Below are 26,769 nucleotides of genomic sequence, written 5' to 3'. Positions count from 1 at the left end.
ATGCGCATGCGCACCGACTGCAGACCTGGGCGAACCCAGGGGTTCGTTTCTGCTGACTCCGGTGTCCCGAGAGGCGCCGCTTCTTCCGCTTTTTCGCCAGGATCCTGCAGCCCCAGGCGTGAACCGAGATTTCTGAACTACTGGGCGGGAGCCAACGTCTCTTCTTTCTCCCGCTCCGGCGGAGGCTTTGTCGCTGCGGGCTGGGCCCCAGGGTGCCCCCCATGGCGGGGCCGCGGTTTGAGGTCGATGGCAGCATCATGGAAGGGGTGAGTGCAGAGCGAAGCGGCCGGGGCTGCAGCCAGACTAAGGAGGGCAGCTCTCTCCACCGGTGTGCTTACGTCTCTTCTCCCTGTACCCCACCCTTTGTAGGGCGGCCAGATCCTGAGAGTCTCTACGGCCTTGAGCTGTCTCCTGGGCCTCCCCTTGCGGGTGCAGAAGATCCGAGCCGGCCGGAGCACGCCAGGCCTGAGGTAAATCTGGCTGGAGGGAGACTTGGGCTGTGAAGTTGGGGGATGCGGGGTGGGGGGGTCGGGCTGACGGGCTGGGGCATCGGGAGTCCGAGTGGTAGAACCCAGAAGGTCCCGGACGCAGGTATGGGCGATCCAGGGCGGGGACGCTCTGCCTGGGCGGTGGCCTGGGTTGTAAGATCTTGAAAGCCTCGAGGGGTGAGTTTATAAATGGTTTCGAGTTTTCTCTGTTTGGCTAAAATAGTCTCATTTGCTAAAGAGCTAGCTTTTAAAATGTTTTCCCACCTCACCAGGCATTCCAAATATCCGAATAGCACGTATGAGCGGGCAAGATAGATAGGGCAGAAATACTTGTGAGGCCAGAGGAAACCCTATTTTTTTAACTAGTGCATTCTGTGCTGCTGCCAGTTTTAGAATCATAAAACAGTAAAGGATCCTGAGATGTGTTATTCCAGCTTTCATTCATACCTCCAGAGAGCTGTTACGACCAGAATTATCTGTTGTGGAGAGGGAAACACCTTGACACTTGACCTTATTTCTTCTGTCTGGGTAGCTGGGCATGCCACTAGTTGAGTTTCAGGTACATGCACCTGTTAGAAGAGGACCCAGGTTTGAAGCCGCACTGATTGCTTTGTATGTATTCTGTATTTATTACATTTTAATAAATCGGCGAGCTCAGTCTTTTGTCTACAGTTTTGAAATTACCAAAAGGCAATTACTGATGTATGTTAATGTTAATTGCCTTTGTCATAGTTGTTTGCAGCCCTCCAGTTCACCAACAGGGGAATCCAATTCATTAGGCTGTAGGTGTTGCATTAGTTTGCTAAGGCTGCCATAACAAAATGCCACACACGGAGTGGGGCTTAAACAACAGAAATTTATTTCCACACAGTTCTGGAGGCTGGAAATCCAAGACCAAGGTCCTGACAAGGTTAGTTTCCTCTGAGAGCCATGAGAAAAGGATCTGCTCCAGGCCTGTGTTTTTGCCTCTCCACATGGTGGTTCCTCTGTGCACCTTACCCCTAGCGTCTCTGTATGTCCTAGTTTTTCCTTTTTCTTTTTTAAAATAAGGTCACCAGTAAGATTGTATGATGGCCTTATTTTAACTTAATTATCTCTTTAAAGGCTCTATCTCCAAATATAGTCATATTCTGAGATGTGGAGGGTTAGAGTCTCAGCATATGAATTTAGGGGGGACACAGTTCAGCCCATACAGGCACCATAGATTATTCAGTCAAGTGCAAGCGAGACTGGTGGCGCTGAAATAACTATTAGTTTTCTTCTTTTGCACACTTCTAATTTGCAACAATATATCAGGGTATGCATTTATAGTTAGAAATAACTGGTCTTTAAGGAAGTGTTAAAATGATACCTACTAGCAGGTGGTCTAGGTGCGTAAAAACCCAAAAGGAAGCTGACACTGAAGATGTGGCACTTACTGTGGTTAGACCTTGCTGTTTTCTTGCCATTGCAGTTTTATAAATTTGTCATAAAATGTGGGGATATAGGCAGTCTGAATGCACACGTTTTGATGCAGTATTATGACCTGAAGGCCTCAACATTTATCTGGACTGGAAATGATTCGAGATTTGTGTGATGGGCGACTGGAGGGGGCAGAAATTGGCTCAACAGAAATAACCTTTACACCAGAGAAGATCAAAGGTGGAATCCACACAGCAGATACCAAGACAGCAGGGTATGTATCACTTAATATTCCATTTAAGTAACCTGGATTTAAGTCCAGGTTTTGCCACTTTCTGGGCAAGTTGCTTAATGTCTATGAGCTTGTTTCCCTACTTTTATGTTTTATTTTTTTGAGACAAGGTATCCCTCTTGCCCAGGCCGAGGTGCAGTGGTACAATCACTGCTCACTGTAAGCTGTAACTCCTGGGCCCAACAGGTCCTCCCACCTCAGCCTCCTGAGTAGCTGGGACCATAGGCACACACCACCATGCCCAGCTAATTTTTGTATTGTTTGAAGAGACAAGGTTTCGCCATGTTTTTCAGCTGGTCTTGAATTCCTGAACTCAAGCAATCCACCCACATTGGCTTCCCAAAGTTTGGGGATTACAAATGTGAGCCACCACACCTGTCCAATAAATATTTATTGAATTAATGAAATTCATTATTACTGATAGAGATATCCCAGTTGAATACTTAAGCATCATTGTGTAAGTAAGTTAAAGATCTGTCTTTTAGTAGGTAGGAGCCTATGTCGAATTCCCTTTCAAATTACTTATGAATATGATTGCTTTCACTTAACTTTAGAGAAGGGAGATAATGGCTCATTCAGAAACAACCAGGCCAAGTGCGGTGGCTCATGCCTATAGTCCCAGCACTTTGGGAGGCAGAGGTGGGTGGATCACTTGAGCTCATGAATTTGAGACCAGCCTGGGCAACATGGCAAAACCCCATCTCTACAAAAAAAAAAAATATATATATATATATACACACACACACACACACACACACACACACACAAACACACATGTATATACACCTATATATACACACATAGATACACACATACACACACACACACACACATATATAAATTAACTGGGCATGGTAGTACATGCCAGTAGTCCCATCTACTTGGGAAGCTGAGGCTTGAGCCTCGGAGGTAGAAGGTGCAGTGAGCTGAGATTGTGCCACTGCACTCCAGCCTGGGTAATGGAAGGAAACCCTGTCTCAAAGAAAAGCTAATGACCAAATGTTTCACTTTATAACATTCATCATGTTACATAACTATTTCTTGTGATTTCTCACATTATTTGACTATAAGGACCAAACAAGCAAGTAAAGCAAGCATTACTTCACTAAAACTTTTCCATGTGAAATATTTAGCTGTTAGTCTTTTTTTTTTTTTTTTTTTTTTGGTCTCCCAGGCTGGAGTGCAATGGCATGATCATGGCTCACTGTAGCCTTGACCTCTCGGGCTCAGGCGATCCTCCCAAAGTGCTGAGAGTACAGGTGTGCACCACAATGCCTGGTTAATTTTTTAATTTTTTGTACAGATGGATTCTCACTATGTTGCCCAGACTGGTTTTGAACTCCTGGGCTCAAGTGATCATCCCACCTGCATCTCCCAAAGTGCTGGGATACAGGCATGAACCACCACACCCAGCCAAGCTGTCACTCTTTATAAAGTATTATTCTTTTATTTTTATCTTATTTATTATACTTTAAGTTCTGGATACTTGTCCTGAATGTGCGGGTTTATCACATATGTACACATGTACCATGGTGGTTTGCTGCACCCATCAACCGGTCATCTAGGTTTTAAGCCTTGCATGCATTAGGTATTTGTCCTAGTGCTCTCCCTCCCCTTGCCCCCCACCCTGCAACAAGCCCCGGTGTGTGATTTTCCCTTCCCTGCGTCCATGTGTTCTCATTGTTCAGCTCCCACTTATGAGTGAAAACATGCAGCATTTGGTTTTCTGTTCCTGTATTAGCTTACTGAGAATGATGGTTTCCGCTTCATCCATGTCCCTGCATAGGACATGAACTCATTCTCTTTTATGGCTGCGTAAAATATTATTCTATCATATGAACTCCACAATGATAGGAACTATATCTTAACTTTATACCTGGAACAGTACCTTGTTATATAGTAACAACTCATATATAATCAATTCAGACCTTGACTATTTTGAAAGCATTTTCATAAACTGCTAGTTTCAAGAATTCTTTTGTAAAACTTTTGAAGAAGGTTTTATTTTAAATTTTTTTTCTTTTTTACTTTTTTGTAATATAAAGAAAAGTATCAGAACTTACCCAAGGTCACACAGCTAATGTGTTTAGTTGAAGATTCAGACCCAAGTTTGGTTATCATTTAACGCTGTTTTTTTCTATGGTGAAATACGGTCTTTCTTTAAAATTCAGGATTTTACTATTCAGACACTAAAATGGTTTTTAACTAGAAACTCAGTGGCATATACCTGCCTTCACAGTTGTCTGTGCTTCAATTAGTAGTGATGAACAATAATATAACTTATTTAAGAGTTTGAAAAGAAAATGCAGAAAAGAAAATGAAAATAAGCCCCTTCTGCCTTCTTCTTAGGAGTGTGTGCCTCTTGATGCAGGTCTCAATGCCGTGTGTTCTCTTTGCTGCTTCTCCATCAGAACTTCATTTGAAAGGTGGAACTAATGCTGAAATGGCACCACAGATTGATTATACAGTGATGGTAAGGGCTTTTGTTGTTGACAAACTAAGATCTCATACATGCTTCTGAGTCTCCATTCTCTATTTAAATATATCTTGAGTGTTTTTTTGTGAGTTTCTTGTTTATCTCTTCATGGTTTCTTTTTTCTTCTTTATCTCTTCATGGCGTCTTTTCTTTCTTTCTTTTTGTTTTTGAGACAGTGCTGTCGCCAAGGCTGGAGTATGGTTGCATGATCACAGCTCACTGCAGACTCAACCTCCTGAGCTTAAACAGTCCTCCTATCGTGACCTCCTAAGTAGCTGGGACTACAGACACACACCCAGCCAATTTTTAAAAAATTGTTTTATAGAGTCGATGTCTCACTGTGTTGCCCAGGCTGGTCTTAAACTCCTGAGCTCAAAGGATCCTCCCACCTCAGCCTCCCAAATATGTCTAGTTCTGTTGCAGTAGGGGGTGGGGAATTATGTTTACTTTAAGTTTGTTGTTATATCTTAGAATAGTGTTTATAGTGAATTTTTTTTTTAAAAAAACTCAGGTGTAGTGGCTCACACCTGTTATCCTAGCACTCTGAGAAGCTGAGGTAGGCAGATCCCTTGAGCTCAGGAGTTCAAGACCAGCGTGGGCAACATGGTGAAATCCCATCTCTACAAAAAAAAATAAATAAATAAAAAACAAAAAACACCACACACAGAAAATTAGCCAGGCATGGTGGTGCACACCTGTCCAAGCTACTCAGGAGGCTGAGGTGGGAGGATCACTTGAGGCTGGGAGGTCGAGTTTGCAGTGAGCTATGTTGGCACTTCATCCTGGGTGATAAAGCAAGATGCTGTCTTAAAAAAAAACAAAACTTTAAAAAAACAAAACAAAACAAAAAACACCTTGAGTGTGATAGAAATTATATCAATTGTGATGTGTTATTTTATAAATACAAGTATTATGATTTGGAGGAAAACTCAAACTTTTTTTTCCATTAAGCCCCTTCCATTCTAGGATCAAACATTTAAAAAATGATTTAAAAAATACTGGCATGCTCATATAACTAGTGGGAGAGAAAAGTGCTATAATCTTTTTTTTTCTTCCAGATTTTTTAAAGTGTAATTTTCAATTGAATCCATCCTTTTTAACATGCAGTTCTGTGATTTTTGACAGTGATATGATTCACAGTTATGAACCATCTACCACAATCAAAATGTAGAATAGTTCCATTATTCTAAAAAATTCCCTTATACATTTTTGTAATCAGTCCTGAGTCTCAGCCCCTGGCAACTGCTGATCTGTTTTCTGTCATCGTTTTGCCTTTTGTTCAGAATGTCATATAAGGAATAATACTGTATGTAGGCTTTGAGTCTGGGTTTTTTGCTCTCCATAATACATTTGAGATTCATCCATGTTGCTTATATCTGCAATGAAAACTTGAGTTGGGTTCTCATATATGGATGTACCAGTTTGTGTATCCATTCATCTGTTGAAAGGCATTTGGGTGTTTCCAGATTTTGGCAATTATAAATTAAGTTACTGTTAACGTTCATATGCAAGTTTTTGTGTGATTGTACATTTTCATTTCTCTTGGGTAAGGTTGTTACAATAAGCAAATGTCTAACTTTATAATACATAGCCAGGTTATTTTAGCTTCCAAAGTGGCCACTTTTTGCATTATTACCAGTACTATATGAGAGTTCCAGCTGAAGTGGGCACAGTGGTCCCAGCTCTTTAATACTTCGTAGGCTGAGGTGGGAGGATCTCTTGAGCTTAAGCTGGAGTCTAGCCTGGGTAACATAGCGAGACCCCGTCTCTAAAATAAAAATAAATATCAAATAGAGGGTTCCAGCTGTTCTGTATCCATCCTAGCACTTGATATTTTCAGGTTTTTATTTGTTAAGCTTTTTCTGCCTTTAAAAAAACCCACAAAACAAGGTTAATAACATGCATACCTCTTGGATACATAAGAGACAACCCAGAGAAATAAGTAAATCTCTAGAGTAAATCTCAAAGAGTTGCCTTAGACATCAGGCTTAAACACCATCTTTCTCTGAAATATTGCCATTCTAATAGATGGTATAATCTTTTTAAAGTCAGTTTGATGGGATGTATAATAAAAATTAATCTCTCCCCACCTAGTAATTTGACTTCAAGGAAACTACTCTAATTCAATATTGCAAAATGCAGCTAAAGATAAATGTTAAAGGTATTTGAACAGAGCATTATACACTGTAATTATCATTATATAAGATAGATCATTACCTAATAATGAAAAATTGGAGAACGTTAAGTAAATTAGGCTAGGATGCCATGGAGTCATTCAGATTTTGTTTAGGAATAATTTCATGATGTCAGGAAAATGCATAAGTTTATAATGTTAAAGCATTGTCTGTGGAATGAGATTTCAACTGTATAAAAAATTGAGATGGCAGAATGGAATGCTCTTCACCAATACCCCCTCATTTCTTAAATGTACTATATTGAGACGCGTTAGGAAGTATTGGCCCTTGGAGTAGAATAACCACTGATACCAAGTATCCTAAGTTCTAGTTTTTTTCATTAGATAGGCTTGCACAGCTCTGATTAAATAAATGTCAAACTTTTATATTTAGCTACATATCAGTTTTTTTCATTTGAAAAAATGGAACTAGCCTACATATTCTTATAACACTGTTTACCTATAGCATCCAATTACTAGCCAGCAAAGCACTTTTGTTTAATAAATACACTTGTTAAATTAGTGAATATTGCTGATTAACCTAATGATAAAAACTGATTTTTTTCAGGTCTTCAAGCCAATTGTTGAAAAATTTGGTTTCAGATTTAATTGTGACATTAAAACAAGGTAAGTTGCTTATTTCTTAAATGTTAGGATCTATTACTTATGCTAAAAATAGTGGAAAAGTTAGACGCTTAGAGAACTGTCTTTCTGGTACCCACTTAATACATTGCATCTCTTGTAAGAAATAATTGTACTTTGAGGCTTAAAAATAATGAACAGCAGGGGCATGGGGACTTGAGAACAGCTACACATGATGGTTATTTATTTCTAGGGAAAATATTTTCAAGGGAATTTTCACACCGAGGTACCCTCATATCTAGTGTTATTTCATGACCTAGCACAGCTGAAGTGCTCACTATGTGTAGACAACTGGACTAAACACTAAGGGGTCATAAAACGAATTCTCTTCCACAATGTGATCCGAATTGTTTTCCTAAGAAACACATTGGGCATTCAGGTTATTTCTCTTTAACGCTTCCCTTCTGCCACATAATCACTAGGCCGTATTTCTTGGTATGACATTTAAGTGCTTTGAAGTCTTGCCCTAACTTTTCTAACTTCTTCATCCCTCTCCTCCTTTCAACATGTTATATATTCTAACAATATGTTTGCTTGTTATTCCTTAAATATGCTTTGTGCCTTTGGACTTCTGTGTCTTTGTTCATGTTATTCTTCCCCTGCTCTCCCAAAAGTTAGAAATCCTATGTTTTTTTCAACGTGAAACTTACACTTCTTTATGAACTCTGATTGTGCCTCAATCAGAATTCATATTTGTACCTATGTTGTAACCTTTCTTATAGCCTGACTTGTATTCTAGTAGATAGTGTGTGGAGCCATCTCCCTACCAGATGTTGAGCTCTTTGAGGGGAGGAGTACTGTCTTCTCACCATCTGCTGTAGAACAGATGACACCAATTAATTGAATTAAAACTTTTTAAGTGTTTTGCTACTTAAATATTTATCATCTATTTATTTGAGTACCTACTATGTGCCAGACATTGTTTTAGGCACAGGAAAACAGCGGGAATGATATAGGTAAGTCTAGCCCTCAAGGAGCTTATATTCTACAACAGCACTGCCAAATAGAACTTTCTGCATTGAGGGAAATGTCCCATATCTGTGCTGTCCAACATGGTGGTCACTAGCCAAATGTGACTATTAAGCACTTAAAATATGGCTAATGCAGCTGGGGAGCTGATTTTTAAATTTTATTTAATTTTAATAGTTTCACATATCTCAAGGCTACCATATTGTACAGACAAAATTTTGTTTTTTAATGTGTAAAATTTTACAAAATACAGATCTAAAATATTTAGACCTTTCCATGGATTACATGTTTGGATATCATTGACATGTCATTTTATTGTAATATTGAGCTTTGTTTTTGTCATGCAATCAGTTTATGTGGGCATTTGTTATACTTTTCATAGGGGATATTACCCAAAAGGGGGTGGTGAAGTGATCGTTCGAATGTCACCAGTTAAACAGTTGAACCCTATAAATTTAACTGACCGTGGCTGTGTGACTAAGATATATGGAAGAGCTTTTGTTGCTGGTGTTTTGCCATTTAAAGTAAGTTGTCTAGATGTTCTCAGAAATAAAATATATGTGTGTCTTGATAAGTATTATGTCAATTAAATTTTGAAATTATTGAGAGAACTTAACATTTTTTTAAAGAAAGAAATCATGTCCTTTGTGGCAATATGACTGCAGCTGGAGGCCATTATCCTAAGCAAATTAATGTAGGAACAGAAAACCAAATACCACATGTTCTCATAAGTGGAAGCTACACATTGAATACACATGGACATAAAGATGGGAACACTGGGGACTGCTAATGGGAGGAGGGTGGAAGGGGAGTGAGGGTTGAAACACTGTCAGGTACTGTGTTCACTACCTAGGTGATGGGATCATTAACATACCAGATCTCAGCGACATGTAATTTACCCATGTAACAAACCTGCACATGTACCTCCTGAACCTAAAACAAAAGATGAAACATATATTAATGGATACATTAATTAACAAAAATAAAGTTAATTTGCTTAAGCGTTTTTAAAAATTCAGTGCTCTCTTGAAAATCAAGTTATTAAATAATGCATGTAAAAGCAACCAATTATTTTATATGTCTTTGAAGTCTTGAAAACAATTTTCCGAATAATTAGTAATTGTTTTATTGTATTTTTCTGTCTTGCTAAAATAGGTAGCAAAAGATATGGCGGCGGCAGCAGTTAGATGCATCAGAAAGGAGATCCGGGATTTGTATGTTAACATCCAGCCTGTTCAAGAACCCAAAGACCAAGCATTTGGCAATGGAAATGGAATAATGTGAGACAATACTTTTTCCTACACATTAGTTGAGAGCCCTAAAATAATTCTCATTAAATTAAAGATTTGTAGGGTTTCTTGCTTAAGTTTATAGTTTTAAGAAGTTTCAATTTATGTATGTATGTATATATTTATTTATTTTCGAGGCAGAGTCTCGCTCTGTCGCCCAGGCTGGAGTGCAGTGGCACCATCTCAGCTCACTTCTAGCTCTGCCTTCCAGGTTCACACCATTCTTCTGCTTCAACCTCCCAAGTAGCTGGGACTACAGGCGCCCACCAACACAACACGCCTAGCTAATTTTTTGTATTTTTGGTAGAGACGGGGTTTCACCGTGTTAGTCAGGATGGTCTTGATCTCCTAACCTCGTGATCTGCCTGCCTCCGCCTCCCAAAGTGCTGGGATTACAGGCATGAAACACTGCGCCCGGCCTCAATTTGTATTTTTAAGGACATTCCTACCTAAAACACCAGTATGATAAATTAAGACAATTATTCTGAATTTGTTCTGAGGATGACTTGCCTTTTATTACATTGTTACATTAAACTTAAATGTTTACTCAGAAGTTAAGGCTTTAAAGCTAGTCCTATGAGAATATTTCCAGTTGCATGAAATACTTTAAATGTGAAATCAATTCACAAATAAATATAGCAAAGAGCTTTTTAAAAACAGACTAGAGGCCAGGCACTGTGGCTTACGCCTGTAGTCCCAGCACTTTGGGAGGCTGAGGCGGGTAGATCACAAGGTCCAGATATCAAGACCATCCTGGCCAACATGGTGAAACCCCGTCTCTACTAAAAATACAAAAATTAGCTGGGCGTGGTGGTGCACACCTGTAGTCCCAGCTACTTGGGAGGCTGAGGCAGGAGAATCCCTTAGACCACCTGGGAGGCAGAGGTTGCAGTGAGCTGAGATCACGCCCCTGCACTCCAGCCTGGCGACAAAGCGAAACTCCATCTCAGAAAAAAACAAAAACAGACTAGAACTATTATGTTAATTCAGTTAGGAGTTGTAGATTTAAGTATTGGTACAATTTCTTTAACTGATGTTTTTGAAGTATAAAAGTACCATTTTTGGATATTTAAGTTTCAAATCCTCTCATTCAGAATTTCCATTAAAAGGTTTAAAGTAAATGTTTGCTCTACTTATGATAATACTGTCTAAAAACCGTAGAACAATACCCAAGTCTCTGCATAATGACCTTTTTATTTAAGATGATTCTGAAACACTTTATAATACTGTGTGCCTGTGAAATGGTACTGCTTAGTGCTAGTGACATGGTAACTTGTTGGGGGGCATGGTAGACATTTCTTAACCTGTGAACTAGAATCTGGTGTGACTTCTGGTCAAGTGGTAAAGGATACTAGTGGTCTGATTAAGATAGACAATGTTAATCATGCCACCCTATATGAAGAATTTTTACTTTTGCAATTTGCTGCCCAGATTTTGTTCTGCCTATTTAATAGCCATTGTTCTCCTGTGTTGTATTTGCATAAATTTAGAATATTTACAGTAAAGGTAGTAATAACTTTGTTTCTTGCATAGAATTATTGCTGAGACCTCCACTGGCTGTTTGTTTGCTGGATCATCGCTTGGTAAACGAGGTAAGATAAATGAAGGGGGTCCATAGTTCCCAATGCTACTGGAAAATTCTTTCATCTGTCAGGATTGGAATGTTATAGAATGATGAAGGACAAGTTTAAAAGGATGTAGTTAATTGATTCTCTTTTAGAGTCAATTACACTTTCAGACTTTGAGTCTTTCTCCCACCTTTATACTTTGAAAAATTTCAAACTTATGGAAAAGTTGAATGACTAGTTCAACTAGTCATCCATACAGCCTTCTCTTAGATTCACTAGTTACGAACATTTAGTTTGTTGTGTATATTTCTGAGCCATTTCAATGTAAGTTGCAGGTGCCGTGTCTCACCCCTGAATACTGCAGCACATATGTCCAAAGAACAATAAGTACATAATTTTTTTTTTTTTTTTTGAGATGGAGTCTCGCTCTGTCGCCCAGGCTGGAGTGCAGTGGCCGGATCTCAGCTCACTGCAAGCTCCACCTCCCGGGTTCATGCCATTCTCCTGCCTCAGCCTCCCGAGTAGCTGGGACTACAGGCGCCCGCCACCTCACCCGGCTAGTTTTTTGTATTTTTTTAGTAGAGATGGGGTTTCACCGTGTTAGCCAGGCTGGTCTCGATCTCCTGACCTCGTGATCTGCTCGTCTCGGCCTCCCAAAGTGCTGGGATTACAGGCTTGAGCCACTGCGCCCAGCCAGTACATAATTATAATACCATTTTTACACCTGAAGAATTTGTCTGTTTTATTCTGACACACCAGATAGCTTCATACATAATGAATTGTTTCCAAAATATTATTTAGAGCGATGTGGGATTTTTTTTTTTTTTGAACACATAGCATTTGTTTCTCAAGTCTCTTTAGTCCCTCTTTTAATATAGAATCCTCCCATTACCTTTTTTTTTTTTGCTCATTTCATGATGCTGACATTTTTAAGAGTCCAGGCCACTTTCTCAGTTTCCCACAATTTAAATTTGTCTGATTGTCTCATGATATATTCAGATTAAACATTTTTATTAAGAATACTACATAGGTGATTTTGTGTACATTCCACTGTATCACAGCAGGGGCACATGATGTTAGTTTCTCCTTTATTGGTGAGGTTGAATGTGATCACTTGGTTAAGGAAGTGTGTCCTGCAGATCTGTCTGCTATGAAGGTTCCTTTTACCTTTATAATTAACTAGTGATCCAAGACTTTGAGGCCATCTGATTACCTTGCTCCCATAACAGCTTTCATCCAGTGGTTTTAACATCTATTGATGATTCTTCTCTGCATCAGTTATTACATTGGTGATTTCAAAATTTTGAATATTTTTGTGAAAGGGAAATTTAAGGTTTGGCATATTAGAGAGAGAAGATACTTACATGCATGTGTTTGTTAATATTTAAACTTTTACCAACCAGGCAACTTTTAGGTGAACTTCTAGTTGTTTGTGTGGTCATTGATTGCTTTATTCCTACTTTGTAGCATCTTTAAAAATGCTTACCAAGCTGGGCACAGTGGTACACACCTGTAATCCTAGCACTTTGGGAGACTGAGGTGGGAAGATCACTGAGACCAGAAGTTCAAGACTATCCTGGGCAACATAGTGAGACCTTGTCTTTGCAAAATAAATAAACAAATAAAAATGTTTACCCTAGCTATGCTGTGTAGCCACATTATTAGTACTATATGCAAAAAAAAAATTAGGAATTCCTCAGTTTGCTCAGTTGGTAAATCTAGAACTAGTTGGACATCAAATCTGATAAAATAAACAAAATCACCATTTCCAGTTGAACTCATACATAAATGAATTCTGTCTAAAACTGTGCTATTCAAATTGTGGTTGGCAGACAGGCAAACTTGTCAGCATCAACTGGGAGTTTGTTAGAAATACAGATTTTGGGGCCTACCTGACGTATTGAATTAGAATCTGTGGGAGTGGGGCCAAGGAATCCATTTTAACAAACTTTCCAGGTACTTTTAATGTATACTGAAGTTAGAGAAATAGTGATCTAAAATATGTATTTGGCATATACTAATTACGTATTAGGTGCAGTGAGGAATCATTGTGGATATTGAGCCACTCCATGCACTATCTACAACAGTCTTTAAAAGCAAAGAGAATACAAATATAAAACGGAGACTAGGAGCAGACATATTACAAGCAATAAGTACTTAGCAGGCATTGGGAGAAGTGTGAGTTTGTTTGTATCACTGGTTACCAAATGTGCCAGGTACTGTGTACTAGGGATTCAGAAGTGATAGCTATGATTCCTGCCTCCTGGCTTATTCTGACAGAGGAAACAGACCAGTTCTATGATAGTGGTATCCCCAGGGTACCCTAGGAACACAGGATAAGAAAAGTGAATCCTTCTGGGGACTGCTTGACCCCAAATCTGGCTTCTGCCATTTAATGGTCCTCCAGTGGGTTCTGTGGGTAAATTGAAGTTGGCTGGATAGAAAAGTGAGAGCTAAGGAGGAAGGACAAAGAAATTTGACATACAAAAGTATTCTGGGTGAGGCGGCATGCAGCTGTAGTCCAGGCTGCTCGGGAGGCTGAAGCAGGATGATTGCTTGAGCCAGGAGTTTGACAGCAGCCTGGCCAACATGGCAAGATCCCATCTCTTAAAAACTTTTTTTTTTTAAAAATTAGCCCCACATGGTGGCTCACACCTATAGTCCCAGCTGCTCAGGAGGCTGAAGCGGGAGGATTACTTGATCCTAAGAAGTTCAAGGCTGCAATGAGCTATGATTGCACCACTGCATTTCAGCCTGGGTAACAGAGTGAGACCCTGTCACCAAAAAAAAAGTGTTCTGTGTTTGAGTGAGCAACTGCAAGTGGATAATAGGCCTGGGTAGGGGAATGGAGAGAGATGACAACAGAAAGGTCAACAGGCCAGATTCTGAAAGGCTATATGTTATATCTAGGAGTTTACATTTAATCCTGAAATATAAAGCGTTTAAGGAGGGATGTGATATGAGAGTTTTTGAAAGATAATTCAGAGAAGTAGACGAAAGCCATACTGGAGGTGGGAACATAAGAGTTTGTTATAATTCAGGTCAGAATGGTAAGGGCCTGCGCCAAGGAATGCTGGGCTAGGGAGGTGAGTATTTGCAAAGATGAATGGACAGTATTTGGTGGCCAGTTGGATATGGGAAGTGAGGAAGGCAGTGTAAAGTATGATTTTCCAGATGTCTGGCTTAGGTAACTGGATATCTTTACCTCTTGTGAATATAGGAATATAGGGGGTAGAGTTAGTTTGCCAGGGTGGATGATAATTTTAAATGTGCTGCACTGAGATTGATCATGAAGGGATCATTACTTTATCAGTAATACATGGGATTTTTTACCAGGCCTGAAAAGAATTTTCTAATATTCTGTCAGCATTTTTTTTCTCACTTTATTACATGAAACAACTTGTACTTTGAAGTTGTCTTTGGATAAAACACTTGTAGAGTTCACAGTACTTATTTTTAGACTTAGGGTGTTAGGAGAGAATAAAGGAGGGAGCAACATGCCTGCTGAGATTGACTGACTCCTCCTGGTATCCTTCCTTGTTTCCTGTCATGGACATCAGTCAAATGAGATGTTGTTAGCAAATGCAAAAGTAACTTGTGGTCTTCTCAGTCTAGCTTGTCTGCATATTAAGGATCTCAGAGAGAATATCATGACCTCCTTTATCCAGATCCCATTTCATTTCTGATTTAAATTAACTAGAAAACTACTGGATTTAGGGGATGGGCGTGGTAGCTCATGCCTGTAATCCCAGCACTTTGGGAGGCCAAGGTGAGCAGATCACTTGAGCCCGAGCACTCAAGACCAATCTGGGCAACATGGCAAAACCCTATCTCTACAAAAAATACAAAAATTACCTGAGCATGGTGGCATGTGCTTGTAGTCCCAGCTACTCCAAAGGCTGAGGCAGGAGGCGGGAGGATCACTTGAGCCCAGGAGGTGTAGGTTGCAGTGAGCCGCGATCACGCCACGGCACTCCAACCTGGGTGGCAGAGCAAGATCCTGTCTCAAAAAACAAAACAAAACTACCAGACCTTGAATCCTAATTTCTCAGGGTTATTACCAGAAGGAACATTGGCTGCTTGTCAACACCACCATAGGTGTTAGAGGTAGGAAGTTGTAACTAGTGATGCCTTTATCATTGTCTCAGTTACTAAAACCATTTTGATCTTAGTTTTCTTATTTGTTGAGCAAGAAGATTAACCTGGAGAATCTCCAAAATCCTTCTAACGATAACATTCTTCAATTTTATTTTAAAAAGGTGAGGTTTTGTTTCGTCTGAGAAAATCTCGCTGTTTTAGACTGAGGCAGTGTGTTATGATAGAGAGCACTAAACTGAGAGTGAGAAGACCTAAATTTTAGTCCCATGTCCTGTCATTATCATGCATAGTGACTCTGGGCTTTCCTTGTCTGAAAAATGATACTGGACCATGATCATGATCTATGTTTAAGGATCCCTTCCAACTTTAAGTGATTACATTATAGACAGAACATGTCTTGTCTTTCCATTGTTGAGTATCTGTGTGATCTTTCATTACTCTTGTCTTACAGTTATATTCTTTACCATGGGAGTAAAATAATCTGCTAAAATGAATTGTGCCTCTGGTTAATCAATCTCTATTTCCTTTGTATAGAAATTGCCTCACTTATAGCAAGCATCTTCCTTCCTTCCCTAAGTGTATGTGGTAATTCAGGGCATTTCTCTGTTTGTTTTTTGTTTTTTGTTTTTTTGAGATCGAATCTTGCTTTGTCGCCCAGGCTGGAGTGCAGTGGCATGATCTTGGCTCACCACAACCTCTGCCTCCCAGGTTCAAGTGATTCTCATCCCTCAGACTCCCAAGTAGCTAAAACTATAATCGCACGCAACCATGCCTGGCTAATTTTTGTATTTTTACTAGAGATGGGGTTTCAGCATGTTGGCCAGGCTGGTCTTGAATTCCTGGTCTCAAGTGATCTGCCCGCCTCGACCTCCCAAAGTGCTGGGATTATAGGCATGAGCCACCGCGCCTGGCCTAAATATTCTAAATTTTTAAAAAATCCAAAATCTGGTGGCCGGGCGCGGTGGCTCAAGCCTGTAATCCCAGCACTTTGGGAGGCTGAGACGGGCGGATCACGAGGTCAGGAGATCGAGACCATCCTGGCTAACATGGTGAAACCCCGTCTCTACTAAAAAATACAAAAAACTAGCCGGGCGAGGTGGCGGGTGCCTGTAGTCCCAGCTACTCGGGAGGCTGAGGCAGGACAATGGCGTACTGCACTCCAGTCTGAGCCAGAGCGAGACTCCGTCTCAAAAAAAAAAAAAAAAAGAAAATCCAAAATCTGAAACCTTCTAGTCCCAAGCATTTTGGAAAAGGGTTACTCAACCTGTGTTATTATTAATAGCTTTTTATGTACTAATCTGGGTAAAAGATGCTTTATAAATATTATCTCTAATTTCTATAACAACTTTGCAACATAGTTATTATCATCTCCATCTTCTAGAAGAGGAAACGGCAGTGGCTAATAAGTCAAGATTCATAGCACATGTTTCAAACTGTTTCATTCAGTCACGTAAATACTTGACCAATTGATAATATAAAGAAGGTAATTTATTAATATGACTACTATAAAGAAAAATAGAGTTGCTGGACATGGCGGCATATTCCTGGAATTCTAACACTTTGGGAGGCTGAAGCGGGAGGATCACTTGAGTTCAGGAGTTCGAGACCAGTCTGGGCAACGTAGTGAGACCTAGTCTCTAAACAATAAAAAAGATAAAGAAGACAAGAAAAACAAAGAAAAATAGAGTTAAAATTCTACAATTTCCACCTTGGGGAAAATGTTAGATATAATCCAGTAAATTTGCAAATATAAAATAGAAACAAAACTAACCACATTTTCATTTTTTATAAGACATTTTCATTTGCAGCCAATAATTTTTTCATTTAGAGTAAATACTTTAAAATAATAATGTGGAATTCTACTACTTCTGACAGACTTATTTTGTATTCAGTGTTGTACCAAAGATTTGGGATATGTATGGAGAGATAGGAAGTAGGGCAAGAGGGTAAATATTCTGACTTATATTTAAAATAAGCTAATACCTGTTCAAATCTTAGAGGAAATAAAACTCTAAAATATTTGATCTGATAATGTTATATGCTCTTTTTTACATAAAGTATAATTTCCTGACTTTTAAAACATTCTTTAATTCTTTTTTTGTTTGAGATGGAGTCTCGCTGTGTCACCCAGTCTGAAGTGCAGTGGCGTAATCTCGGTTTACTGCAACCTCCACCTCCCAGGTTCAAGTGATTCCCTTGCCTTAGCCTCCCAAGCATCTGGGATTACAGGCATGCACCACCACACCTGGCTAAATTTTGCATTTTTAGTAGAGACAGGATTTTGCCATTTTGGCCATGCTGGTCTCAAACTCCTGACCTCAAGTGATCCACCCACCTCGGCTTCCCAAAGCACTGGGATTATAGGCATGAGCCACCGCACTGGGCCAAATTATTTAATTCTGATGGAATTAACCTGTAGACTAATTGTAACACACACGCTTTTCTGGGATTTGGGAGGGGAGTTTGTCTGTTTGTTTGTTTGGTAGATGGCATCTCGCTATGTTGCCCAGGCCAGCCTTGAACTCCTGGCCTCAAGTGATCCTCCCACCTTAGCTTCTAAAGTCCTGGGATTACAGGCATGAGCCACCATGCCTGGCTGCAAGTTTTAAACTTTGAAATTGAGGCATAGCATTATAGGGTCATAACTTATTTGTAAACTGGCTTTATACAGTAGTACATTTTAAATAGGACCAACGCAGCCTATATTTTCCTCCGCTAGTACATTTAAAGGTATAAATATTTTCAGTGTTTGCGTATCCCAAACACTGAGAATATTAAATAACTAAAGATCTTGGCCTGGCGCGGTGGCTCAAGCCTGTAATCCCAGCACTTTGGGAGGCCGAGGCGGGTGGATCACGAGGTCAGGAGATCGAGACCATCCTGGCTAACACGGTGAAACCCCGTCTCTACTAAAAATACAAAAAACTAGCCGGGCGAGGTGGCGGGCGCCTGTAGTCCCAGCTACTCGGAGGCTGAGGCGGGAGAATGGCGTGGGCCCGGGAGGCGGAGCTTGCAGTGGCCGAGATCGTGCCACTGCACTCCAGCCTGGGCGACAGAGTGAGACTCTGTCTCAAAAAAAAAAAAACAAACAAACAAAAAAAAAAAAAACTAAAGATCTTATTCTAAAAGGTGCACTGAGTGGGTTTTTGAGGCCTAAAAATTGTATACCAGTGCTAACTGGGATATGTCAAACTTTTTGTCTCTTAGTAGTTAATTTAGTGTGTGTTTGTTTTTTTAATGTTGTGCTTACCTTTAGGTGTAAATGCAGACAAAGTTGGAATTGAAGCTGCTGAAATGCTATTAGCAAATCTTAGACATGGTGGTACTGTGGACGAGTATCTACAAGACCAGGTAATGACACATTTAGGTTAAAAACCCTCTAACCTGCTAGATTTGAATATGTGGTAATTAGATTGAATATCAATTTAAATAATTGACTTTCAGACACTAATTAGCAAGTCCTACTTCAGTAATTTAAAAAAATATTCTGGGATTTGTAGTCCTCAAATTTCAGCCCTCATTTTACTTTAGCTTTGCCTATCTACAGTGTTTTGCACAATTGATCACTCCTTCCTTCTTGAAGTATTTTCTTCCCTTGGTTTCTGAAGTGTTGTCATTTTCCTACCTCACTGGCCATACATTCTAGTTTCCTTTGCTAGATTATTGTTTTCATCTTCTCAACACTTTTTTTTTTTTTTTTTTTTTGGTGAAGACAGAGTCTTGCTATGTTGCCCAGACTGGTCTCAAACTTCTGGTCTCAAGTGATCCTCCTGCCTCAGCCTCCTGAGTAGCTAGGTCTACAGGCACATGCTGTCATGCCTAGCTAATTTAAAACTTTTTTTTGTGTTAATTTTTATAGAAACGAGGTCTCAGTATGTTGACCAGGCTAATCTTAAACTCTGGCGCCCAAGTGATTCTCCCACTTTAGCCTCCCAGAGTTTTGAGATTAAGGGCCATGAGCCACTGTGCCCGGCCAACTTCTAAATTTTGATGAGCCCCTGGACTTTGGCTTATACTTGTTTTCTTTTTCTGTAGTTGCTCCCTCTCTTAGTTTGTCCGGTCTCATGGCTTAAGTATCGTCTTTATGCTGACAACTCTCAATTTTATATCCGAAGCCCAGGCCTTTCTCCTTAACTCCTTGCTCATAATATCCCTTATGCCTGTCAGTACCTCCACTTGGACATGTCGCAGACCTCTCAAACGTAGCATGTTCACTCACAGTGAGAAATTATATTGAATATTTCCAAATATCTTTTTTATGGTCTTTTATGTTTATAGATTTTCCTTCTACCATACTTTTGTCTCCTTCATCCCAAATCAGTAGTGTCCACATTTAGAAATATATTCCTCGAGATTTCTTGACCTGTTTCTTAAGACAGTTTCTGTTATTTCTAATCTCTTCCTTCTTGCTCAGGTCTACTTTAAACTCCCAATAAACTCCCAGTATTAGTCTGTCTATTCAGCTGTTAAAATGTAATTTTAGAGAGTAGAATAAACATAGTATTATATATACCAACTTGCAGAGATGGTTGGTCTAAGTATATATATTAATATATACTATAATTAATATACTTAATGTTCTATATTTTACTTGTAAATATTAATTTTAAAAATTCAATGTTGAGAGCTGCTACCAAGCCTTTTTGTACCACTCACAGACTTAGGGTAACATAGGTTTTCTGTCATCTTCTGAGTACTTCTGGAAACCTAAAGAAATATAAATTATTGTTTAGCAATTTTTATTTCTAGTAGTATTTTTATTATGGGCAGCAGTGGAATTATAACTATGTGAGATTTTTGTTTGTTCTTTTTTAAATAGCTGATTGTTTTCATGGCATTAGCCAATGGAGTTTCCAGAATAAAAACAGGACCAGTTACACTCCATACACAAACCGCTATACATTTTGCTGAACAAATAGCAAAGGTGAGTATTCTATCACAAAGGGAAATTGATATTTAGATTTTTATTTTAGCCAATTTTGCGTTAAATTTTAATAAATAGGAAACTTAATAGTAATCATAATTGCTCTCCCTGTTTCCTGTTTGACAGGCACTGAGCTAATTTAGCAATTTATCTCACCTGTCTTCCTCAGCATAACTATTTATTTTAGGTGGCTATTTATTATTATTCCCATTATAAATATGAGTAAAGTGAGGCAGAGAGATTCATTACACTGTTCAAGGCCACATGGATTTTTAATGGCAGAGCTGAGCTTTGAGCAAACCTGGGAAAGCATACTGCAAAGCCCATGTTATAATCACTGTGTGGTACTGCCTTACAGAGTAAGTAAAGATGTTTTGTTGTGAACTATGATATCAAATCACAAGGGATTCATAGTTGGCTATAAAAAATTTCTATAAAATTTTAGACATTTTATTTTCGTGATTCTATTGGTAGACTAGAATATTTGTGGAAACTCTACTACTCACTGTCCTCTGAAATTTAGTAGAGTTGACATACAGTTTTTAATGAAGAAGGATTTATCATTGTATGAGCTCATATTCATACCTTTCTTAGAGGATTCTTTTTTTTTTCTTTTTCTTTTCTTTTTCTTTTGTTTTTTGAGACAGGGTCTCGCTCTGTTGCCCAGGCTGGAGTGCAATGGCATGATCTCGGCTCACTGCAACCTCTGCCTCCCAGGCTCAAGTGATTCTCCTGCCTCAGCCTTCCAAGTAGCTGGGATTACAGGCACATGCCACCACACCCAGCTAATTTTTGTATTTTTTGTAGAGACAAGGTTTCGCCATGTTGCTCAGGCTGGTCTCAAACTTCATAGCTCCAGGCGATCTGCCTGCCTTGGCCTCCCAAAGTGCTGGGATTACAGGTGTGAGCCACCGTGCTTGGCCTGGATTGTTAATTGAAAGAAACAATAGGTATATTTCATCATGAAACTAATGTAATTTCTTTATAGGAAACAGAGGGGAAAAGCCTTCTCATAATTTCCCCTTGCCGGTAAAACCACTGTTGACATTTGGGTGTTTTCCTCTTCTCCAAAATTGTTTCTCTTTGTATTTTTTGCAGTTAATGCATACAGCTTCATTTCTTGCTTCTTTCAGTAACATGTAGCATATTTCCCATTTTGCTTATTCTTTATAATGTAATTTTATAATGAAATATAAAATTTATAACAATTTTATGAGGGAAGGTGCTAATCTTAAGCATTTTTATTATTATTTTTGAGACAGAGTCTCACACTGTTCCCCAGGCTGGATTGCAGTGGCACAAACCTCCTGGGCTCTCAAATGATCCTCCCACCTCAGCCTCCCATGTAGCTGGGGCTACAGGAGCATGCCACCATACCTGGCTAATTTTTCGATGTCTTATAGAGATGGGGTCTTGCCACATTGCCCAGGCTGATCTTGAACTCCTGGGCTCAAGCAATCCTCCAACCTTGATCTCCCAAGGTACTAGGATTACAGGTGTGAGCCAGCATGCACAGCCCTAGCCTTAAGCATTTTTTAAAATGACAAAAGTAACATACTAATTTTAAAAATTAGTCATTACAGAAGTGTCCCAAACACAAAACCACTGTTGCTGCCCTACTCCTATTTGTATGATGATCCTTTTTCTTTTCTCTTTTTTTTTCTTAAGATAGAGTCTTGCTCTGTTAGCCCAGGTTGGAGTGCAGTGGCACGATCTTGGCTCATGGCAACCTCTGCCTCCCAGGTTCAAGTGGTTCTCATGCCTCAGCCTCCAGACTAGCTGGGATTACAGGCATGTGCCACCACGTCCAGCTAATTTTTGTACTTTTCAGCAGAGACAGGGTTTCACTATGTTGACTAGGCTGGTCTCCAACTCCTGGCCTCAAGAGATCTGCCTGCCTCAGCCTTCCTAAGTGCAGGGATTACAGGCATGAGCCACTGCGCCTGGACTCTTTTTTTTCTTTTGAGAGATAGGGTCTTGTTCCGTTGCCCAGGCTGGATTGCAGTGGCAGTATCATAGCTCACTGCAGCCCTGAATTCCTGGGCTCAAGTGATCCTTTCATCTTAGCCTATCAAGTAGCTAGGACTGCAGGTGTGCACCACCACACCCTGCTTTTTTTTTTTTTTTTTGGAGACGGATCTCCCTGTGTTGCCCAGGCTGGTCCTGAACTCCTGGGCTCAAGTGATCCTTCCACCTCAGCTTCCCAGAGTGCCGTGATTACAGCTGAGAGCTGCTGCACCCAGTTTGATTCTTAATTATGTATACTTTTAATTGTTATTAAGAAACATAGGTAAGTGTTTGCTGAATTGTAGGAAAGACTAATGGGAATTAAAGGCAAATTGTATTTGATGTCAAGAGTGTGAACTCTATTTTTTTGTTATTCTACTTATGCTGTATTTATAACTGTTACTTGTCTGTCTCTCCTTATAGATTGATCTCCTTAATAGCAGAGATCTGGTTTTATTCATTATATTCTTTACTTTTTACAATACTTTACATGTAGTAGACACTTAGTTGTTATTTGAAATGTATGCATAACGGAAAGTGCTATGAACCTGCATATAGCTCGTCTCTTGCTCAGCTTTTTTGTGTATAACTGGGTGACTTGGGGCAAGTTTCTTATCTTTCTTTGTCTCAATGTAAATAGTTATCTGTAAAATCAGACTTCAGCTAGATAAGGCCTGCTATGCTCCTTTCAGGTCTACATATTTGTAGTTTTAAGTAGGTTTATGTATAGGCTAGAAATGATTTTCATAGCTGCTACTTGTGTTTCATATTTACATAATGTTTGTAATTAGAAAAATATATAAATGCATACATGTATATTACTAATTAAATAATTTGGTTATCTAGCTCAGAATTCAGCATTTATTCATTCAACAGTAATTTCAAATGTCCACTCTGTGTCAGTACATTACCACAAAATGCCGAAAGTGAAAGAATTTGTGAACATTACTGTTCATTCAGTAAGGCCCCAGAGTGATGGTTTCCAAATTGTACTTCCAAGAATCCTAAGATTTTAGGCATATTTGAAATCCTTTTGCCACAAACTTAACCTATTTAATTGTTTTGATTTTTTTTTTTTTTAAGACGTTGATGGGAGTTGTGGGGAGTCTTCCTGTGTTGCCCAGGCTGGCCTCCTGAGCTCAAGTGTCCTTCCACCTCAGAATAGCTGGGATTATAGGTGTGCACCACTGCACCTGGCTAGTTATTTTGATTCTGAATTTAGTTTTGTTAAAATGAATCTCATTTGCTTTAAAAATAATGATGTTTTCAAAATACAGTGATATAGGCCAGACACAATGGCTCATGCCTGTAATCCCAGCACTTTAGGAAGCTGACGCAGGTGGATTACTTCAGCCTAGGAATTTGAGACCAGCCTGGCAACAAAATGAGACCCTGTCTCTACAACAAAATTAATTAAAACTTAGCCAGGCATGGTGACGTGTGCCTGTGGTCCCAGCTACACTGGAGGCTGAGGCAGGAGGATCCTTTGAATCCAGGAAGTTGGGGCTGCAGTGAGCCGTGTTCATGCCACTGCACTGCAGCCTAGGTGACAGAGCAAGACTCTGTCTCATAAACAAAAAACAAACATACAAAAAATACAATGATACAGATAAAATATTTCAAAGCCAACTTTAGTTACCAAGTGAAAAATGTGATGTTAAGCCCCTTACATTAAAGATGAAGGAAGATGTTAATCACCACCACCGCCCCTCCTCCCCACATACCTTCTCTGAACAGGATCTTTTGAATGATATATTAGGGAAGTAAATTAGCAAGAAAAAATGTAAAGAAATTAAAGGGTAATTTGTTACTTGACAAGATAAAAGTAGAGATGTTTTAGAAAAATTTTAGGGTGTAGGGAATACAGATGCATTGTAATTACCAGTTGAAGTTTCAAAGTTGATATTTACCTAAGCTGCATATCTGAGCTTTCTGATGCAGTATGTATGAAAGGGGCCTAGGCATATATATTTGGACAAAACTCACGGGTATGTATACCTCTGAATAAGATCCCTGGTTGTACAATGAAATGTGTTATCTTTAGGCTATTGAATTTCTCATGAATCATTTGATCTTTGTGTCTCTGTAGGTTTTTTCAATAAAATGGGCTTGACATTAACTCTCTGCCTACGTAAGTTGGAGTTGTGGGCTCTTTCTCCGTCTCTCTTTGTATTACTTATATACTCCTCTTTTGATTTCAGGCTAAATTTATTGTGAAGAAATCAGAAGATGAAGAAGATGCCTCTAAAGATACTTACATTATTGAATGCCAAGGAATTGGGATGACAAATCCAAATCTATAGAGTATTTGCCTCTTAAATGATACCTCATTGATGTATTGCACTATTTCATAAATACTATAAAATAATGACTAGGAAGTAACTTATTAAAGGATCTGACTTAAATTTGAAGATGAAGTACAGTGTTCTGGTTTGCTGAGAATGCTTCATCAAACTAATGTCACTTTGAATATCTCCTGAGAGATGGACAATGAAGTATCAATCAGGTGGTGGATATGTGTGATAGCTGATTTCAATATTGAAGTATTGAAATAAAATATTCTTTACACCTGAAGTAAATACGTTTTTCTTTTTTATGTAATAAATTAAATCAGGGATATATATTTGATCTGTAATTTGGGTATAATTCTAATCTCTGCTGAAATCACATCTGAAGTATAATGAGGCAACTTTATGCAAATGTACTTGCTGTGACAACAATAACATTTTTTCCTTTTTTTTTTTTTGAGACAGAGTCTCGCTCTGTTGCCCAGGCTGGGGTGCTCTGCAACCTCCACCCCCCAGGTTCAAGCGATTCTACTGCCTCAGCCTCCTGAGTAGCTAGGATTACAGGCGCACACCACCATGCCCGGCTAATTTTTGTATTTTTAGTAGAGACAGGGTTTCACCATGTTGGTCAGTCTGGTTTTGAACTCCTGACCTCGTGATCTGCCCGCCTTGGCCTCCCAAAGTGGTGGGATTACAGGCGTGAGCCGGCGCACCCAGCAACAATAACATTTAATAGGCATTGTCTCATTCTAATGATATATACCTTCTACCTAGCGGGCACTTTGTACATATTTATCTTTTATTTTTTTATTTATTTTGAGACAGAGTCTCACTCTGTCGCCAGGCTGGAATGCAGTGACGCGATCTTGGCTCACTGCAACCTCTGCCTTCTGGGTTCAAACGATTCTCCTGCCTCCTGAGTAGCTGGGATTACAGGCACGCACCACCATTCCCAGATAATTTTTGTATTTTTGGTAGAGACAGGGTTTCACCATGTTGGGTAGGATGGTCTCTATCTCTTGACCTCGTGATCCACCCACCTCGGCCTCCCAAAGTGCTGGGATTACAGGCATGAGCCACAGAGCCTGGCTGTAAATATTTATTGAATTTGAATCTGTTGAATATGTTTTGGAAGCCAAACAAGTAAAATTTTAACCTTAGTAGGTTTCACAGATTCATTCCCAGATATGTTTTTGTTTGGCTTGTGGTATTAACAAATAACTGAGTGTCTTTCGAATGGAATGTGCTTTCATCATTCTCTGTTACCTTACACCCAACATGCTTCCACATTTAGATGTTTTCCTGTTCCCAGAGCAGTTGAGGTTGTGACTCGAAACCAGTTTGGTATGTCAGCTCAATGTGTTGTACTACAATATAGTGCATAATTCATTAAAACTTGGGTCTATCTTGGACCTTTTCTCATGGTGATTAAAACACAGTCCAAGATACAGATCCAGAGGATGCTCTATAATACATTCAGAAAGTCCTGAATTAGTCTGTGCAGAACAGTAAAATGAAACAAGTTGTTCCACGTACATAGTCATTATTCTTACCATTGTCTGTGGTATCTCTGACCTTGGACAGTTGGGCTCAATTTGCTTTCATGATGATGATAGTGTTACTTGCTGTTTATGTTTTCACACAGTGGGTAAGTTTTCTAAGTTACTCATTTCTGTAATAAGCTATGAGATATCTTTCTATTTCAGAGTAAAGGTTTTTTAGAGTAATACTACACTTGTTCGAGGGATTGTGATAAATTTGGGGGTCTTCAGACTGAAATGATTTCTGTGCTTCTGATGAGGTGTGCCAGCAGTGTTAAGGAGGTAGGCTGGAGTGCAGAGATTTTGCCTCTGGGAGTGAGAGATTTAAGTTCAACAGTGTACATGGTGAGTTTATGATTAATCTTGGCTTGGATGTGTCCTTATTGAGTCTCAGCGATAAGTCCTACAAGTGACTTGAATGTCCATTTTCCCAAAAACTTCTATTCTTACATCTGTTCTTTATCTAAAATTCCATTTCAGTATGTTTGTTTGTTTTAAACTACCAAATGCAAGTAGTTCTGTTGATTTGACACTCTGTAGAACAGTCTTTTAAGAATATTCTTTAAACCAGTGGCCTTCAAACAAGTGTATTCCTACCACTTGAGTTTTACAA

General features: G+C 39.3%; 1 protein-coding gene across 1 annotated transcript; it reads left to right on the top strand.

Moving 5' to 3' along the window:
* On the top strand, positions 1-24,901 carry RTCA (RNA 3'-terminal phosphate cyclase). Its single transcript, XM_007977828.3, has 11 exons — positions 1-266; positions 370-470; positions 2,020-2,163; positions 4,531-4,654; positions 7,399-7,457; positions 8,824-8,965; positions 9,597-9,721; positions 11,264-11,322; positions 18,653-18,747; positions 20,216-20,320; positions 24,529-24,901. Exons 1-11 carry the CDS (start codon positions 222-224, stop codon positions 24,628-24,630), a joined length of 1,101 nt encoding a protein of 366 aa, XP_007976019.2. The 5' UTR covers positions 1-221; the 3' UTR covers positions 24,631-24,901.
* Positions 24,902-26,769: the final 1,868 nt, after the last annotated feature.

This window comes from Chlorocebus sabaeus, chromosome 20 (assembly GCF_047675955.1).
Source record: "Chlorocebus sabaeus isolate Y175 chromosome 20, mChlSab1.0.hap1, whole genome shotgun sequence".
Classification (NCBI taxonomy): domain Eukaryota; kingdom Metazoa; phylum Chordata; class Mammalia; order Primates; family Cercopithecidae; genus Chlorocebus; species Chlorocebus sabaeus.
The sequence above is the reverse complement of the archived record's forward strand: the minus strand, read 5'-3'. Positions and strand labels throughout refer to the sequence as shown.

Coding starts and splice junctions, on each gene's coding strand:
- RTCA (XM_007977828.3), top strand. CDS start 222: ATGGCGGGGCCGCGGTTTGAGGTCGATGGCAGCATCATGGAAGGG. Junction 18,748..20,215: donor ACGAGTATCTACAAGACCAG/GTAATGACACAT, acceptor TTTTTTAAATAG/CTGATTGTTTTCATGGCATT. Junction 20,321..24,528: donor TTGCTGAACAAATAGCAAAG/GTGAGTATTCTA, acceptor TTTTGATTTCAG/GCTAAATTTATTGTGAAGAA.